This window comes from Tenrec ecaudatus, chromosome 3 (assembly GCF_050624435.1).
Source record: "Tenrec ecaudatus isolate mTenEca1 chromosome 3, mTenEca1.hap1, whole genome shotgun sequence".
Lineage (NCBI taxonomy): Eukaryota > Metazoa > Chordata > Mammalia > Afrosoricida > Tenrecidae > Tenrec > Tenrec ecaudatus.
Window position 1 is genome coordinate 177295426 of NC_134532.1, and position 19292 is coordinate 177314717.

At 37.7% G+C, this 19292-nt stretch overlaps 1 protein-coding gene across 1 annotated transcript; it reads right to left on the reverse strand.

Annotated features, from left to right (window-relative positions):
* Positions 1 to 16469: 16469 nt before the first annotated feature.
* LOC142443691 (small ribosomal subunit protein eS27-like) lies at positions 16470 to 16742 on the reverse strand. Its single transcript, XM_075544989.1, has one exon. The coding sequence runs from the start codon at positions 16723 to 16725 to the stop codon at positions 16471 to 16473; it is 255 nt and encodes an 84-aa protein (XP_075401104.1). The 5' UTR covers positions 16726 to 16742; the 3' UTR covers position 16470.
* Positions 16743 to 19292: the final 2550 nt, after the last annotated feature.

The following is a 19292-nucleotide window of genomic DNA, read 5'->3' on the forward strand; positions in this document are numbered from 1 at the left end:
TGGCAAGACTTTGTCATAAGTACTTTGGCCATGTTTCCAGGAGAGACCAGACACTGGAGAAGGACAAATTAGATAAATTTGATAAATTAGAGGGACAGCAAAGGAGAGGAAGGTCCTCAAGGAAATGGATGGGTCCTCAAGGAGGAAAGTCCACAGGGAGATGGATGGGTCCTCAAGGAGAAAGGTCTTCAAGGAGATGCACTTGAGTGCAACAATGGGCTAAAGGCTAGGAACGATTGTGAAGGTGGTGCAGGACCTGGCAGTGTTTAGTTATGTTGTGCATAGGATGGCTATGGGTCAGAATCGACTCGATGGCATCTGAGAACAGCAGAAGAGGGTGGCTCTAAGAAACAGCTGCATTGTTAGAAGAAATTCCTCTTTGTATGGATACACCAACTATTTTCTTTTTGTGCACATATATGTGGCGACAATAAGTCCATATTTGTGTATTTGTGTTAGTTGTATCATGTTATATACAAGTGTGATCTTATTATTGTCTTTGTTTAGTGTTTATTTTTGGTTAAAGGGTAGGTGAAAGTGTCAAGTTCATGAGGGAGAGTCTGTGATGGTTATGCAATATGTAAACTAGGCATTCCTGGAGAAAGGTAGGGGTGGAGCCCAACCTAGCACTGGTCATCCCCTGGTAACGCCTCCTTGGTGTCATCGGCCTTTTTGTGTAAGAAAGAGAGACTGAACAGAGTCTAATCCACCTTGCTCTTTGCCTTTTGCTGGAGTTGGATCTTCCTTCTGGTTCCTAGATCTAATATCTTGTAGTCTGCTAATCCTAAGAATACTCAGCAGGCTATACCCAGTAGATTTATTTGACCAACTTCAGACCTCTGCATCCACCCGCTTGTGTCCCTTGCTATCTCTCTTCCATCATCCTGCTTCCTGTTCATCACTATCCACAAGTCAGGAAAAGTCTGACTTGAAACAAACTAAAATTATGTATTCCTAAAATGGTATAAGCCATTTCTTGATACAAATAACATTCTATAAAAAACACGTGTCACTAGCTTTCCTTCTCTAGACAACCCAATGTAACAAGATGTGCTATAGTACAAACATTTTTAATCCTCAAGGGAATGCTGAGTAGTTTTAAGGATGTTTTAGGTCAAATAACTTTAGAAACCTGGATATAAACATTAGTACTCAACATGCTTTAAGTGCATCTTTTATTAATACTAGATCCATAGCTGAATAGCCGTGGTAGTGTAGTGGGTTATTATGTATTGGACTGCTAATCCCAACGTCTGCAGTTTGAAACCATCAACCTCTCTGACGGAGAAAGATGAAGCTTCCTATTCCTATAAAGCAGCAATTCTCAACCTGTGGGTCGTGACCCTTTTGGGGGTGGAACGACCCGTTCACAGGGGTCACCTGATTCATAACAGTAGCAAAATTACAGTTATGAGGTAGCAACGAAAATACTTTTATGGTTTGGGAGTCACCCCAGCATGAGGAACTATATTAAAGAGTTGGGGCATTAGGAAGGTTGAGAACCACTGCTATAAAGATTTACAACCCGGAAGCCTGCAGGAGCAGTTATACTCTGTCCTATAGTTAGGGTATTTAAATTTTTTTTAATTTAAAGGAGGCAATGGAGAATAATGATATAGTGTAATATTTCTCCTGACTCAAAATCCCTTTTATCTTTTGGGACTCCAAACCTACCAACAACCAAATCCACTGATTTTTAGTCTGTTTCAATTTATATGAATAATTTCCAAGATTATAAATCTTTGCAGGAATAGCTAGTCTAAATTTTCTATTGCAGAGCACTTTGTGGGGTAGAATTGGTAATCTAGATTAGATATCTTAATGCAAAATGCGTAGTATCATCAGGGCACATTTAGGGTCAAATACTGATATATTAGAAGGGTCTGAGGAACAGAAAATAGATATTAGGCAGCAGGATATTAGATCAACATATGACGATTGTGGTAGTTACATAAGTTCATGTCAACTTGACAATGTAAGAGTGTAGGGCTAGAGTTCAGCCTATCAATCAGGTCACAGTCTGATGATGCCTTCTTGTGGGTGTGGCCTTCTCACAAGGAAGGTTCTAGGAACACGCTTCCCCCCTGCCCCCCCCCCCCCCCGGCCACCCTGCTTCATATTTCTTCTGGTGAGCCACTCAGAGACCTTCAGAGACCTACACAAGCCCTGAAGATGCATCCACCACCATTGGATCAACAAGACTTTTCACCCACCGGCAGTGATCTTTCTGCATTCTGCATCATTGCATGCGGCTTCATGTTTCTGAAGAGGGATTTATAAACTAGAATTGGACTTGTGTATTATATCAGGCTAATGGACTTGAGTTGGACTGGACTGGGATGTTTTCCTGATACACAATTACTTCTTGTAATAAAGCTATTTCTTATACATATATGAGTGTCACTGAATTTGTTTCTCTAGTCTACCTGGCCTAACACAGAGATAAAGAATTGTTTTATTTTCTAAGGTCAATTTAAGAAACAAGATACTCAAGAATAATACACAACAATGGCCATAAAGTTTTCATGGCACAACTTGCTAAAAATAATGAGGAACATCACATAAATCATGTATGTAAATATGTTTTTCCCCACTGATTACTAGGAAATTTCTTTTTCAATGGAAACCCTTTTTTAATGTTTCTATCATTATATGAAGGCTTCAAATGTTCTGTTTTCCAACACTGAAGATCGTTTCTCTTCTTTAATAGAGGATGCTGAATTACAGGGACCAATAATGCAGCAGCCCACGTTTATTTTGTCTCGATTACTCTAAATTGTAGGTTTTAAGTCTGTCTACAGAGAAACAAAGATACTATTTTAATATAGATAAAATATAAAATGTGATTGCTTCTGTAATATGTGATTAAGATAATTCTGGATTATCCCCCTTTTCCATTAAGTTAAGCCTACCTTTGATGATCAGTTAATTCATTTATGGATTTTGAAAGCTTGTCTAGGTGGCTTTATAATTAGACCTTTCCAGGTAGCTGGAAAATTTGCTTTGTCTTCCCATTTAACAGCTGTGTTCCCAGCTGGGTTTGTTTGTTATAAATGAAAATGGCTCTTTAAATTTATATTCTCTGCAGGACCAAGCTTGGCATCAGATGCCCTTGCTGGACGATGCAAAAGATAAGCATGAACGAATGTCAGATTGAAACTCTGTATCATGGTGAGTTAGATGACATTATAGACCATAACTGTATATTTCTATTAAAACCAGGCGATGTGACCACTGAATCTTTGGAAAGGGAATCACTACCATTCTTTGAATGTTTTTGTAATGTGATTGAGATGAATCCCCATGATATAGCCATGGAGCATAATGAACTGTGAAATATGCAAGCAAAGAGGTTACAGAAATGTAGGATATTTGTTGACCTGAATTATGATAGTATTTTGCTTCAGACCATAGGCTTGGGGGAAGAAATGAATAGTTTCTCCAATTGTACCCATCAAGCATCACACGATGGAATTAAGGGTTTCTTTTTCTTACTTTTATAGCTATTTTGCCTCAGTCACTTTGCCTTCCTGTATTAAAGTCAATGGCATGTGCAGCCTTCCACTGGTGAAATGTCTCTATTGTAGATACGGATTTGCTGAAATACACACATTTATTCTATTAGTATAGAAATTAAGCACATTCAAAGTTACTTTGTTTTTTCTAAGCAGCATTTTCAGTTAGTGTCTATCAAAGTGGTTTGGTCAAATATAAATCTACACTTTTACATCCTTCAAAATGATTTATATTATTATTGAGAATTTCATCATCTGTGAAAAATAAAGTGTATATAATTTAAAAGTTATTTTTCTACCTCTTTAGAAAAGGGCTATTTAACCCGAGACCCATGGACCATCAGCCAATCCTTAAGCCTGCTGTATCAGAAAGTGTGTGTCTGTTCTGTGTGCCTACACAGAACACATTTCTCTAGAAAGATACTTTCTGATTTGGTGGGGAGGGGGATTTTGGGAACATAGAGCCTCAAAGCAATCCAAAAAAAATTAAAACCATTGCTGTTGGGTATGTTAGCTCTACTTTAGTAATAGTTTTAATTGAATAAATATGTTCAGCTTGAAATTCCTGTCATTTTTCACTACTACTTGTTAGTCTATATCATAGTGGACAAGCAAAAATGAAACACTTCCTCTTATCTGATTTCTTCTGAATTTAATTTATTTTCATCATGTATTAGTCTGTTTTGTATTATCTATTACAATTTTGAGAAGTGTATATACTTAAATGCAAGAAAATTAGGTATAATTCAAGCAGCACTTCCATTAATTAAATGCGTGATTTCTTCCATGTGGCCCCAGTTGGTGCCTCACTCGGTTGGCTGCTTGTTCGAAGACAAGTCTTGAAGAACCTGCGCTATTTTTTTCTCATTGCCAGGCTCCATCTAGCTTCGTCATCACACATTACTGTAGCGTTCATCTCTTCAGTGATCTCCTCATGAGGGCCAGCCTCAAGCAGGGCCATGCGATAGAACTTATTGTTCTCAGATTGAGCCTAGAACTAAATGTGAGCACCACATCTATTCACATACCTACAGTTTGTATATGTCTCTGGTTCATTTTAGATACATTATGTCGCACCAACGTAGGACATATGGCAATTCTATTAATAGTGCCTTTATCAATGATTAACACATGGAAACCTGGCTTGTGGAAGACTACAGACACAATGGAAGGCCCAAATCAATTGGCAGTGTGCACACATGGCTATTGAATGCCCTCTGACCACAGACCAGGGACATGGAAAGCCATGCAGAGTGCAGTGGACTTCTTTCTTTTGTTTTTCTGTCCTTTGCTTTCTATGTTTTTCTGTATGTGAGATCCAAGACGGGAAGAGTTATAGAGATAGTTTCTTGGGGGGATATTATAGGGAAATTGGGGGTAGGTGGAGAGTTTATGACAATGAGTACAGGAAAGAAGTCAAGCTCTCAAATTAATTGTGGAGATGATTGTACAATTCTTACTAATCTGAGTTAATTATTACATTGTGTGATCCATGAAATATATGCCAATAAAATGGTTTAAAATAATAAATCAGTGATCTATTTAGTTGGAAATCTTGGGTTAATAACTCATAATTTAAAATATATGTTTATATTGGCTTCACAGACATAAAATTGGATGGGACAGTTGGAAAACACTGACATTTTTTGTAAAACCTAGGGTAATTTAAAGTAGAAAAAGTTTCAGGCATATCAAAAGGAGGTCCAATTTTAGGTCATGTGACTATATTTCTGTGCATTTCTCTTTCAGTATTGAGATCAGATCCTCAGAGATCTGAGCTCATTTTTTCCTGACTGAATCTAGAAAAATGAAAGTAGCACTAACAGTTCCAGTTTCAACTTTATTTGAATTAGTTGAAATTCTAATATGAAACGCCATTTAATACTTAGCACCTGCATATTTTAATTAACTCTTAAATGATATTGATTTATAATAGTTTACCAATATCACTTTTGTATTAGAATATAATATTTGTCACTCCAGGAGCCCTGGTGGCATTGTGATTCACACTGTGGATTGCTACTCCAAAGGCTGGCAGTCAGAAGAAGAGAGATGAGGCTTTCTGCTCCCCGGGAGTTGTGTCTTGGAACCCACAAGGGTAGTTCTACCCCGTCGTACAGAGTCACTGTGAGTTGGAATCAATTGATAGGTGGGAGGTATTTTTATTTGGTGTTTTCTTTTTTAAAACGTTTTATTAGGGGCTCATACAACTCTTATCACAGTCCATACATATACATACATCGATTGTATAAAGCACATCTGTACATTCTTTGCCCTAATCATTTTCTTTTCTTTCTTTCTTTTCCCTTTTCTTTTTTTACATTTTATTAGGGACTCATACAACTCTTATCACAATCCATACATATACATACATCAATTGTATAAAGCACATCTATACATTCCCCGCCCCAATCATTCTCAAAGCATTTGCTCTCCACTTATGCCCTTTGCATCAGGTCCTCTTTTTTTCCCCTCCCTCCCCGCTCCCCCCTCCCTCATGTTTATTTGGTGTTTTTAATCTGTCACTAAAATTGGTTACACACATAAGAAATAAGAGAAAGTGAATTTTTCATCAATCATCCCTCCTTCTGCTTGCTTAGCGATAAAAGAAAAATGTTTGAAAATTCCACTTTCATTAAAGCTTATTCATATTGACATTCATTAAATGTAATATGTTATACTTGCTGATCATTTAACATAATCCAAGTAAATACTTTATATACAGTATCTCATTTAATTCTCACCACAAATCCAAAAAGTTCACACTGCTTGTACTTTTATTTCCCAGGTGAGAAAACTGAGGATGGGCGAGGATAAGTTACATGGTCAGCACCATAGATTTTTAGTGGTGATGCCAAAACAGCTAATGAGAGAATATAAGAGATTAACGATGGCATTGTATTGCCCTCAAAAAATGTTACCATTAGCTGCCCTTTTTCCCCCCAGAATCATGGTGAACCCATTCACCAAAGCCTGGCACCATGGTGACCCAGGGGGCTTTCATTGGCTCGCTTTGGAGAAGCACTTACCCAGCCTTCTTTCTAGTTTATTTTACTCTGAAGCTCACCTGAAACCAGCTCATCATAGTAACATGCACACCGCCACTGCCACGAACAGAGACTGTGCTTGAAGGGCCTATCTAGGAAATTAGCCTCGGCCTTCCATATTAAATCCAAACAAAACCCACTGCCATTTGGCTGATGCTTTGTGGGAGCAAACTTCACCTTTCTCCCATGGAATGGCTGGCTGGTTTTCCACCTTGTAATTAATAGCATGATGCTTAACCCACAGCATTACTATTGTGCTCTTCCTCAATAATAGACACAGACTTACCAAACACGTAGTCATTTACAGCCACTATTGAGTTTTATTTTCCCTTAAGTCAGGTATTTTTATACTCAATTTACATATGAAACTGAGTCTTTGAGTGAATGGCACCAAAATATTGATCTTCCTTAGCATTTGAGTGAGGCTCTCAATTATTATGATAGTTAAGGATTAAATAAAGTTTAGGTGCTATTAGCTTCAGATTGATAGGTTCCCCAAATAATTGATCATGGAGTCACCTGGGTATCCTGTGAAACTATCAATCCCTCTGATCCCCCCTTAGGGATTCTGCTTCTCCACCATCCCTACCACCCACCCTGCCCCCCAAATTCTGCTTCTTTAGGTTGCAAATAGAGGCCAGGGATTTTTTTTTTCACCAGGTCTCCAAGTGGTTTCAGTGATCAGCCGAGTTAGGGAACCTAGATTCTGTAGGGTAGCCATGAGCCCCTTTAGTTAAACATCTAGAAAAAGGAATAGTTTTTACAGTTTAAAGGTTATTGTTTATAAAAGTCCTGTATAGCACGTACTTGTAGATATCACTGCTGCAGAACAGAAAGTCAGACTCTGAAGTCATAAGGGCTCAGTCAGCAACGCTGGAGTGGCCCTATGTTGTTTCATAGCGAGGCTTTCCTGATGCACTAAGTTCTCAGGTCGCCCTGCCTCTTCAAGCCACTTTTATCCCAGAATTTTCTTTCACATTTCCAAATTCCAAAGCAAGAAGTCTATTGTGTGAAAGAAAACTTATCCAATTTATCTTCTAATGCAAATCACCTGGCTGAAGCAACATTAAGTATAAATGGTGGACCTTCTAATATGGAGAATTAAGAATTTAAATTATGCATATAAGACTAGGTTGGGTGCTATGGAGTGGAAGTGATTATTCATGTGATGGCCCTGAGGCTGAAATATAAAGGTGGATAAGCTATAGGTAGACCTAGACTTGAGCTGACCTTGATTAACTGGAGGCCTAACCCTTTGGCTGTTACCTCATTTGCATAATCACTCCAGCTAGCTTGTGGATAATATGTCAAATTATCATGCTTGATATATCTATAAAAATGCAGATTTGTGGCCTGAGACACACAGAATTACAATCTCTATTAATATAATCAGCTATTTTAACTACAAAATTTGTTCGGGTACAAGGAACAGAGTAATATAATGGTAGTGGGAAAAAATATAGCTATGAAATGGAGGATGATTGAATAGAAATCTAAGATCTGCCACATATTAGCTCTATAATCTGGACCAAGTCACTTAATTCCCCCTTAAACCTCTGTTGCTCCAGTTCTAAAATGGGGATAAGAATGAATACAATAATGTCAATCACTGAAAAACAAAAAAAGCAAACGAACTGTCTACAAGCTGATTCCAACTCATAGTGAACAGGGAGGACTGCCCATGTGGGTTTCTGAGATTGTAACTCTTCACAAGAGTAGAAAGGCTCATCTATTTCCCAAAGGGCAATTGGTTGTTTCAAACTTCTGACCTTGCATTCAGCAGCTTAGAGTGTAACTAATATGCTACTAGAGCTCCTGTTAGTTATTATATTTAGTCTAGAATAAGAAAAATTATGTTTTAATGGTTTAAGGGATCAATATCGTTGATTAATATGATTTATTGTTTGAAGTAATATTATTGTTTTTAAGATGGTAAAAGTATATATTTAATAAATCAAAGCTTTATTATACATATGAGAATAATTTATTCAAAATTGTCATTGTGAATAGGAGAAATAAATATACCTCCTCACAACACAGTAAAATATGGGATATATTGAAGACTCACTTTTCCCTCAAACATTTTTTTTTCTCAACAGCTGCAGGTGCTGAAATCATATCACTACAGAGAACTTTGACTTTTTTTCCCCTTTCGAATGCAAATGCTACTTGGGAAGAGGAATGCTTTGAATATACATTATTAATAATAATTAATCCAGGAGAGGACAGGTTTAAAAGGGGCTATATTAAAAAGTACCAAAGAGATCTCAAGGTGACATTAAAAAGACAGGTTTGCTTACTTCAAGCTCGATGTCTGTTAATTTTATGATTTAAAACGGGCACACACCAGCACACACATACACAGTCTGCATCCGCACTTTGGTGGAGACTGGAGTTAATTAGTGCAGCCTTACAGGAAGTGGGCAAATTGACTTTGTATGTAATTAAGCCTGAGCAATGGAGGAAAAGGAAATATTGCAACCAGTACAAGGATACGGAAAAGATGCTTTGCATAACCTTGGGTGTTTGATATAGGAAATTATGAGGATGAAATCTTGCAGCAGTTTTACGTGGATCTGATGCAGTTCTTTCTGCTCATGGCTAACTCTGGCTACTATCAAAGCCCGGGGGTAAATAAATTGGCTTTAAATTATTCAGTTATTTATTTCAGTCCCATTTTATCTGCTTGCAATATTCCTACCTGCAATTATTGCAGTCACCCTTGACCCAATAGCACTTTCTAGCCGGCTCAATAGTTCTTTATCCTCCCATCTTGAGCTGTCACTTTTCAGTTACATTTTTGGCCACTCCTCGCTCTATGCTATGGAAATAGTTTATTGAGAGTTTTATGAAAGCATCTACACATGGCGCTACATTAATTTCCCCCGTTCTATTCAGATCTCTAAAATATAAACTCCTAAAGATCTACAAAATCATGCCCTCCCTTTTGTTTTTACAGAACTTACCCTAGAGACTAGCACGTCGTTGTAGAGAAGATTCATGCTAAAATTATTACTATTGTCAGTTTATCAATTCTTTCAGTGGTTCTCAACCTTCCTAATGCCATGACCCTTTAATACAGTTGTGCAGTGTGGTGGCCCCGTATGCGGGCGTATCTGCATGTGGGCGGACCGGCGTGGAGACAGCTAGAGGAGCCGTGTCTCTATTCCTAAGTCCATCAGAAATATGGTCTTAGGCGACTGCTGTGAACGAGTCGGTCGATCCCTGATGGGGTCGCGACCCACAGCTTGAGAACTGCTGCTTTATACCAACTAAACTATTTGTTTTCACAAAACATCAATCTTTTCTTTTTCCTTTCCAATGTAGATGTTACTTGTATTAGTCCACCTGTAGGATACAGTGATGACTGCAGTATAGTTTGCTTCATATGAAAAACCCTCTGCCTCTAGCTAGAAGGTTTCCTTTAATCATCCTATTATTGAGATTGCATTCCTTTATCTTATCAATAAATTTCAATTTAATTTGTTTTATAGGAATTCCATTAGCGATTCCCCTCTAGCTATTCTGTGTATCACCTTTTCCTATATCTTCAATCTTCTAATAAAACTTACTTTCCAGAATGTCAAATAAACCTTGCTTTTCTAAAAAAAGTTAGTTTCCTTCAACAAATGAAGGTCATTTTGTCATGTGCTATCTGATACATCATGACAGGATGCTCTCCATATATTGTTCAATGATACGGTATTTAAGAAAGATATTTATCATGTTGTGAAGACTTAAATACATTGCAGAAAATTAGCAACAAATTGATGTTCTTGAATTCTTACAGTTTTTTTGTGAAAGAAATAATTTCTAACAATGTTGTTGTTGTTAGGTGCAACAGAACGCAGTCCTGCCCACACCTGCGCCACCCCAGTTGTTATGTTTGAGCCCTTTGCTGCAGTCACTGTGACAACCTATCTTGTTCAGGGGCTTCCTCTTTATCTCTGCCCTCAACGCTACCAAGAATGATGTCCTTCTCCAGGGACTGCTCTCCATTGATAAAATGTACCGAAATGATCTCCATTGATAAAATGTGTGAGATGACCTCAGCCATCCTTGCTTCCAATAGCATCTTTAAATATTTCTTGATATACCATTTGGGAATGTTTGATTTTCATAGAATGTTACTGACAAAAAGCTCTTTAACAAACAAGGGAGTCTTTTTAAGGATGGTGCCCAAACAGATTTATTTATAGATGCAATCGCCAAGTCTAGAGTAGTTGACACTTCTGTGTCTGCTAAGTTTTGTCAGCGTCATCTATTTTGCTCTTCTTGCTCCATCTCAGCCTCCATCATGAGCATATACAGAGAATGGATATTTAGGATTCTGATCATTGATATTGAGTAGACATCTACCATAGAACTTTAGTTATTCATTAGCCATATACTTACTATGTAATATTGTGCATATTAAAAACAATACATATATTACACAGATTTCTCTTTAGTCAATAGAAGATACACACACACATATATATATTATTCAAATTCATCCATCTTAAAGTTTTGGAAAATCAAATAAAATCAAGTTTGCTAGTATTATGGATCTGTATTAAGGTATTCATGTAGGACGCTATGTCAGAATTTTTCTGAGCTGAAATAGCTAATTTCATGTTAAAATCAAGAGTTGTTTCAAACAGCTTGATTTCCTGATTTTATGTTTACAGAATTTTTTCCATTTACTATATATTCTTGGTAAAACAGCACTCTCTTACCACATATACTCATGTATAAGCTGAATTTTTCAGCACATTTTGAATGCAGTTTTGTGGAAAATTAGGTGCCTTGGCTGATATTCGGGTCAGCTTATACTCAAGTATGTACGGTATATGTAAAATCATATAAGTTGTGTTACTCAGGATCCTTATGCAAACATTAGTGAAGTCTATAACACTGCTTATTTTTTTATTGGTTGTTTTTGAAGGTACTGTCACAGAGAAATAGATCACCCCAGCTTTGCCTCAGGAGAAAGATTGGTCATATTTTTCATCTGCATACACATCAGAGGTTTCTTTTAACACTTCCACCTTTCTTTACTTGTTGCTTACTGGTATTCGAAGGTATTATTAGGAAATCACAGAGGAGAAAGTATTATCCACAAAAGATAAGCTTAGAGTCAAATCTAGGGGGGAAAAGGGGATCATCTCTGCCAGAATCCAAAAGACCGGACCTTGCAAACTCTTTAATGAAACTCTTTACAGGTCAGCAGGGCTAACAGGTATTTCCAACATTCAGGCATTTTTAGGCCTCATGTCTGAGTCCAAGGGAAACAGTCCATGATAATTGAGCCAATATACCCTAAAATAGGTATTTCACTAAATTGTGTTTGTGAAATTATTATAAGTATCAGCCACATTTTTATAGAAGATTTAGCAGTGTTGGGTGCCTTATAATAATAATAATTATTGTTATCCAATCTTTGGAACTTTCCACGTATCAAATCATATCATCTGTGAGCAGTAAGCATTTTACTGCTTCTTTGCCAATCTGTATTCCTTTCATTTATGTCTGTTGCTTAAGAGCTCTGGAAAATATCTCCAGCACAATGTTGAATAAGAGTGGCGATAAGGTTCATTCTTATTGGTTCCTGTTTGCAAGCAGACTTTTTTCACCATGGAGTGTTATATTGGTGACTGAATTTATATGTATGGTCTTTATTTTGTTGAGAAATTTCCCTTTTCTTCTGAATTTGCTGAGTGCTTTTAAAAAGTCAAGAATAGATATTGTAAAATGCCTTTTTTGTGTTGGTTGATAGCATTTTATATAGTTATCATCCATTGTTTTGTTTACATAGTGGACTCCATGACAAGTTTTTCTAACTTGTCCTTGCCTTCTTGGTATGTACCCCATTTGATCATGATGCTTTTTATATATATATGGGGGTACTAAAAAAACACTGTATAAAAGCTCCAATGCGTGGCTTATCAATTTTGTTCCTTCTGTGAAAGAACCAACTTCTTGCCATGTTGATTTTTTTGTACTGTTTATCTGTTTTCTGATAAATTAATTTCTGCTCTAATCATTTATGATTAGAAATAGAGTGGAAATAAGTGAATTTGAAATAAAAAGTCAGAAAGTGGAAAAGCAATAGAAAAAAAATCAACAAGGCAAGAAATTGGTTCATTGACAGAATGGACAGAATCACAAATGGTATCACCATGCAGTATTATTGTGATCTTTACGATCCACCACAGAATGCGATGGCCCGTGTGCTGCTGAGATGCTGGGAACTATGCAGTTTCACATGCCAGCAGGGTCACCCAGAGTGAGCAGCAGCTTTAATAGAGCTTCCACACCAGCAAAGGACTGTACAAAAAGGGATTTGCTTCCCACTTCAGAGGAAGCAGCCACCAAAACCCACATGCATGATTTTGAAATATTGTCAGATACTGAAAGTCTAAAGAAAGGAAGCAGACATTGTCAGACATAGTGCTGGAGGCTGGGCCTCTCGGGTCAGAAACACTCAGATGTAATTGAGGGTAGATGCTTTCTGAAATTAAAGTTGACCATGGTGGCCAGAATAGAGAAAAGCCTGAGGGAGTGGACACTTTGTCCAAGAGAAGTACTTGGCCAGCTGATTGGAAGAGATCTATATTTGTACCCATTCCAAAGAAAGGTGGTCTGACAGAATGCTCAAACTATAAACAATATCACATGTAAGTAAATTTTTGCTGAAGATCATCCACAAACAGTTGCAGTGGGGCATTAACAGGGAGATGCCAGAGGTTCAGGCAGGATGCAGAAGAAGACCAGAAATAATGGATATCATTGATAATGTCAGATGAATCTTGGCTCAAAGCAGAGAACACCAGAATGATATTTACTTGTGTGTTACTGATGACACCAAGACACTTCACTGTGTGGTACGTAATAACTATGGATAACCTTGAGAAGAATGAAAATTCTAGAACACTTCATTGTGGTTTTGTACATGGAACAAGAGGCAGTTGTGCTTTGAACACAAGGGAAAACTACATGGTTTAAATAAGGAAAGGTGTGCATCAGGGTTGTATCCTCCAACAATACTTATTAAATCAGTCTGGGTGGTGAGCAAATCATCAGAGAATCTGGATTATATGAAGAAGAATGTGGTTTCAAGATTGATTGAAGGAAGTCTTATTAACAACCTAAGACATAAAGATAACACAACTTTGCTTGCTGAAAGTGAGGAGGACTTGAAGCACTTGTTGAAGATCATGGATTACAGCCTTTAGTATGGATTACAAGTCAATGTAAAGAATTCCAGAATCCTCACAACTGGATCAATAAATATCATCATGATAGATGGAGAACAGAGTTAAGTTATCAAGGATTTGTCTTGCTTGAATCCACAGTCAATGTGCATGTAATCAGCAGAAAGAGATGAAATGATTCCTATATAAGACTTTTTTAGAGTTTTGAAAAGCAAGGAGGAGTAAGGTGCATTTGACCTGAGCCATGGCATTTTAAATTGCCTCATATGCATGTGAAAGTTGGACATTGAATAAATATGACCACAGAAGAATCAATGAATCGTGGTGCTGATGAAAAACATTGAAAGTTCCATGGACTGTGTGGTAGTTATACAATCTGTTGTCAATTTGAGACTGAACAGTGAAGGGGTGGAGGTTAGCCTGTCAATCAGGTCACAGCTCGATGACCTCGTTTGGAGCAGCTAAGGAGATAAATAGCTCACTGAAGGTGGGACATATGCTAACTCCCTGCAAGACATTCCTGCTGAGAAGACACAGGGAGCTACCCTAGAGCCCTGGAGCCATGTGGAGACCCCTGCCAGAGTTGAGATGCTTCTGCCACCATTGGATTCACAAGACTTTCCACCCACCGGCCTGTGGTCTTCCTGCATTGGATATTATTGCGTAACAGTGTGAGTCTAAAGAGGAATTTATGGACTAGTATTGGACATATGGGTTAATATTTGACTTAGGGACTTGATTTGGACTCGGCTGGGATGTTTTCTCAATATTCAATTGCTCTTGTATATAAAGCTCTTTCTTATATGCATGAGTGTCTATGAATTTGTTTCTCTAGTCAACCTGTACTAACAGACTGCTAGAAGGACATACCAATGTGTCTGGAAGGAAATATATAGTCAAGGAAGGCAACATGTTTTGAAGAGAGACCAGTCCATGGAGAAAGACATCATGCTTGGTAGAGTAGAGGGCTTACAAATAAGGAAATGGATTGACATTGGGCTCAATCATGGGAATAGTTGGAAGAATGGTGCAGGACTGGGCAGTGTTCCCTCCTCTTATGCATAGAGTTATGGTTCAGAAACTGACTCGATGGTAGCTAACAATGACAAGAGTTAAATATCGAAAATTCAGCAAGCATAAAAAGAAGATGGAATATATAGATTTACTTTATCACAATGAAATGGGCAATAGTCAGCAATTTCAAGAGACCAGTGGTACTGAAGTTAGAAGTCCGAGCCTCGCTGAAAGTATCAGCCTGAAACATTCTGCTCTGCAAAGTGGAAGTGAAGCAAAAAGAGAAAGACTATCTCATTGAAGCAAAGACCCAGTCATTGAAACAACGACTGCTGCAATGGGCTTAAAAATAGCAAGTGTGAGAGGACACACTATGGACCAGTGTTTGTCCTGTTGTGCAGAAGGTCAATTTGAGTCAGAATTAACTTGAGGACATTGAACAATGCTAGCCACATTTCCCCGTGAACAATGTTTTATCCAGTTTCCATGTATTTGGCTTTTTCTCTTGCTCTTCATTCTATTGATTTCTACTTCTAATAGGATTAGAGAAGACGCTTTGTATATTATTTCAGTGTTTTGGATTTTGTTGAGACTGCCATTGTGGCCTACAATGTGATCTATTATGGAGAATGATCTATATGCTTTGGGAATGAAAGTATACTTTGTGGTTGGAGTGTTATGGGTATTTGGGTGAGGTCAAGTTGGTTGATTGTGGCATGTATATATTCTGTATGTTTGTTGAGGAAAGCTGGTGGTATGGTAGTTAGGAGTTGGACTACTAACCACAAAGTTAGCCGTTCGAAATCGCCAGGAGATCCACAGGAGAAACAGGAGGCTTTCTGCTCCCATAAATAGTGACAGTCTCAGAAACCCTCAGGGGCAGTTCTACCCTCTCCTGTAGGGTCACCATGAAGTTTTTTGCTCTTTGGTATTTTTGCTGAGTTTCTTTCTAGTCGTTTTGTTTTTCAGTGAAAGTGGCTTGCCACCTTGTGGAACGGTTTGTTTCTCTTTTTAATGCTGTTGAATTTTGTTTTATGTATTTTGGAACCCTTTCGTTATTCTTGATACATGCATCCTGAATCCCATTTTTCGTCCTTTTTATTTGATGAGTAGTTTGTTTACTTTCTTTGTTATTACTTTGAAATTTACCTTTTCTTCTCAAAGTTTAAATCAGTCTTTCTTGATGTTACCTTGACTTCTCCATATGAAAGTTCTATAACTACACCACTCATTTCCATGTTTGTGTGTTGACATGTTCATCGTTTGCAGATTGATGTCTCTGGTTGTCTGTTTTTAGCCATTTAGGTTTGTTTTCTTTCTGAGAATTCCTTATCTGGATTAATATCTGGGAAATACTCTTGTGTGTCTTATTCGCAGGCTGTTTTATGATGCTGTTTCTCTGTCTGACGGACTCTCTTTGTCTGAAGCACTTTCTTTAATATTTCTTCTAAGACTAGTCTTTTTTTTTTTTTACAACTTCTCTGAATATGTCCTAATTTTGCCATCATCTTTAAGAGACAATTTTTTTCTGGGGAGTTTTTATTTCTTGGTTCATAGTTTCTACTTCTTTCAAAGGTTTATTTATTGCTTTGTCACCTGCATATTTTCTGTCAACTAATCAAAACTTAGTCTTTTTTTTTTTTGTATCCAAAATGGGTTTATTAGAATGGCTTCCCACTCATCTTGATTCAGGGTCTTTTAGTGCTGCTTCCGTCTGAAGGAGCATCCTTCTGTGAGCCTTGCTTTTTCTCCTGTAGGCTGACAGAGGACAGTAGAGCAGCCAACACACAAAACTACTCTTTGTGCATGACTGAAGACTGTGGTGATTTTATAGCAGCCTGGGCATTTGACATCCATGAAGTAGGAATTGGGGCTCTGCACCAGGCGCTTCTTCTTGTGTTTTCTCTTCTCCTCTTCGGGAGAGGGGTGAAGGAGATCCTTTGCGAGAGGCATGATCGCCGAGCGGTCGTCAGCGCTGGAAAAGGCCAGAACTTAGTCTTATTGGTGCCCCTTGTAGGTGATTCTTCTCCTCCCCCTGCAAGTTTTTCTAAGGATTCTTTTCAATCTTTGATTTTGGCAAGTTTGATTATGGCATGTCTTGCTAACTCTTTTTTGAATTCTATCTTGTAAGGAATCCATTGACCTTTTTTGATAGCTATTGTCTCGCCTTTCAAAAGTAGGAGAACATTTTGCCAGTGAATGTGACAATTATGCTTGGCTTTTTTGGATTGGTTTCTTCCCATATTCTGGAATGCCAATCACAAGTGAACCTTTCCTCTGGATAATGTTTCACATAATTCTTAAGCTTTCTTTGTTTTCATGAGTTTTCTTCCCTCAAACAAATTAGTTCCAGGGTTTTTTCACTCTGTTTCTAAATTCCGTTGCTTCAATTCAGCTTCTATATCTTTATAATCACTTATTTGTTTATAAAATTCTATTTTTAATTGTTTGGATATCTGATTTGTGTCTTTGTGCTGCTGTTTATTTCATTATTTTATATTTTTAGGTGGTGCTACTTGATTCCTATTCATAGTAACCCTTGCACAAGAGAAAAAACACAGGCCTCCACCATCCTCACAATGGTTGCTAGGTTTTTGTCCATCCTTGCAGTGACTGTAACAATCCATTCTGCACATGCGTCATGAAAGAGAGAGAGAAGATTTAAATTAATATTTTTAAAGGAGAATTAGGTACAAGTGTGAAAAATATTCAGAAGAATATTTACGAAATGATAAATGAGTAGTTTGAATTCTAGATAAATATTTTGACAAGATAATACTACCAAAATTTTTGCTAAATTAAAAGTGAATACAAATGAATAAAAGATGACTTTATAGACGAGTTCCACCAAACTTTCAGTCGATATGGGTCATGTAATTGGGTTCTTAGAGCTGAAAAAGAAATAGGATGCACAACATGATATTTGAAGTGTTATAATTCTGAAATAAGTATCAGTCAATGTCCCAACAGGAACCAGATGGTACCTTTAAATTTGGGAATTGAGGATATTTGAATGAAGAGTCTCTTGAAAATAAAGTGGATTGCTTCAGGAAAACCATGGGAAATAATTTTGTGCTCAGGCTTACAACAGAAGAAATCAATGTTGCTTTATGGCCTACAGGAACAATTTGAATAATCTATTTGAAAAAATGGAGAGTGGAGCTATAACCCTTAGTAGAATAATGTATCCAAGCTCACAATCTATGACAAAGCAATCAGGGTGTGGGCAGCAGTGTGTATAAATAGCAGACTTTACTCATCTTCTGATTTCTCTCAGAAAATAGTCCTTGACTCAAATCTAATAAATGAAAGAGAACGATTGTTGCAGTCCATTCAGGTACATACGATACAGAGCAGAGGCAAGCAACATTGAGAAAAAATATACGAGGTCTATATATTGTTAGGTGCCATTGAGTTGACTCTGACTCAGAGTGAGCACATGCACAACAGACTGAAATGCGGCCCTGCTCTGTGCTGTTCTCACAATTGTTATGCTTGTTTTCTTTGCCACCGCCACTGTGTCAATCCACATTGTCAAGGGTCTTACTCATTTTTACTGACCCTCAACTTTCCCAAGCATGATGCTCTTATCTGAGGAGTGCTCTCTGCTGACAATGTGTTCAAAGTAGATATGACAAAGCCTCATGGTCCTTGATGCTAAGAAGTATTCTGACTTTACTTCACCCAAGATAGGTTTGTGTGTTTTTCTAGAAGCACGTGGTATGGTTTATATTCATCACCAACATGCGCAATTCAAATGAATTGATTCTTCTGTGGTCTTCTTCAGAAATTATCGAGCTTTCACATGCAGACGAGGTGGTTGAAAATGCCATGGCTTGGATCGGGCTGCTAACAGGGTCAGCAGTTCAAAATCCCCAGCTGATCTGTGAGAGAAAGCGGCTTTCTAACCCTGTAAAGCTTTATAGTATCCGAAATACACAGGGCATTTCTATGCTGTCTTATAGGGATGCTAAGAGTCAGAATTAACTCAAAGGCAGTGAGTTGGGAGTTTGGAGTTTGAATGCAGAAACTTTGTCTAAGACAACATGTGGTTTGGTTGCCTAATTGCTCCTTCTACAAGCATTGTGAGTCCAAAGCAAAATTACTTCATCCACTTCCGTCATTTTCCTGTTTATCATTATGTTGGTGTTGGTCCAGTTGTGAGGATTTTTGTCTTATTAATCGATTTACAATTCACACTGAAGGCTTTGATCTTCATTATCACTTGTTTCAAGTCCTTGTAGCTTTCAGCAAGCACAGCTGTGTCATCTGCATCTCACAGGTTGTTAATGAGTCTCCTTTCCAACCTGATGCTATGTTCTTACAAACTAAATATCAAGGAAAGGATACAACACTGACACACAACTGTCCCGATTTTAAACCATGATTCCCTTACTCTGTTCAAACCACTGCTTCTTATCTGTGTACGCATTCTGCATGTGCACTACTAAGTGTTATAGAATTACCATTCCTCTCCAAATCAACCATAGATTTTATGATCCACACAGTCAAGTGCCTTT

Coding starts and splice junctions, on each gene's coding strand:
- LOC142443691 (XM_075544989.1), bottom strand. CDS start 16,725: ATGCCTCTCGCAAAGGATCTCCTTCACCCCTCTCCCGAAGAGGAGAAG.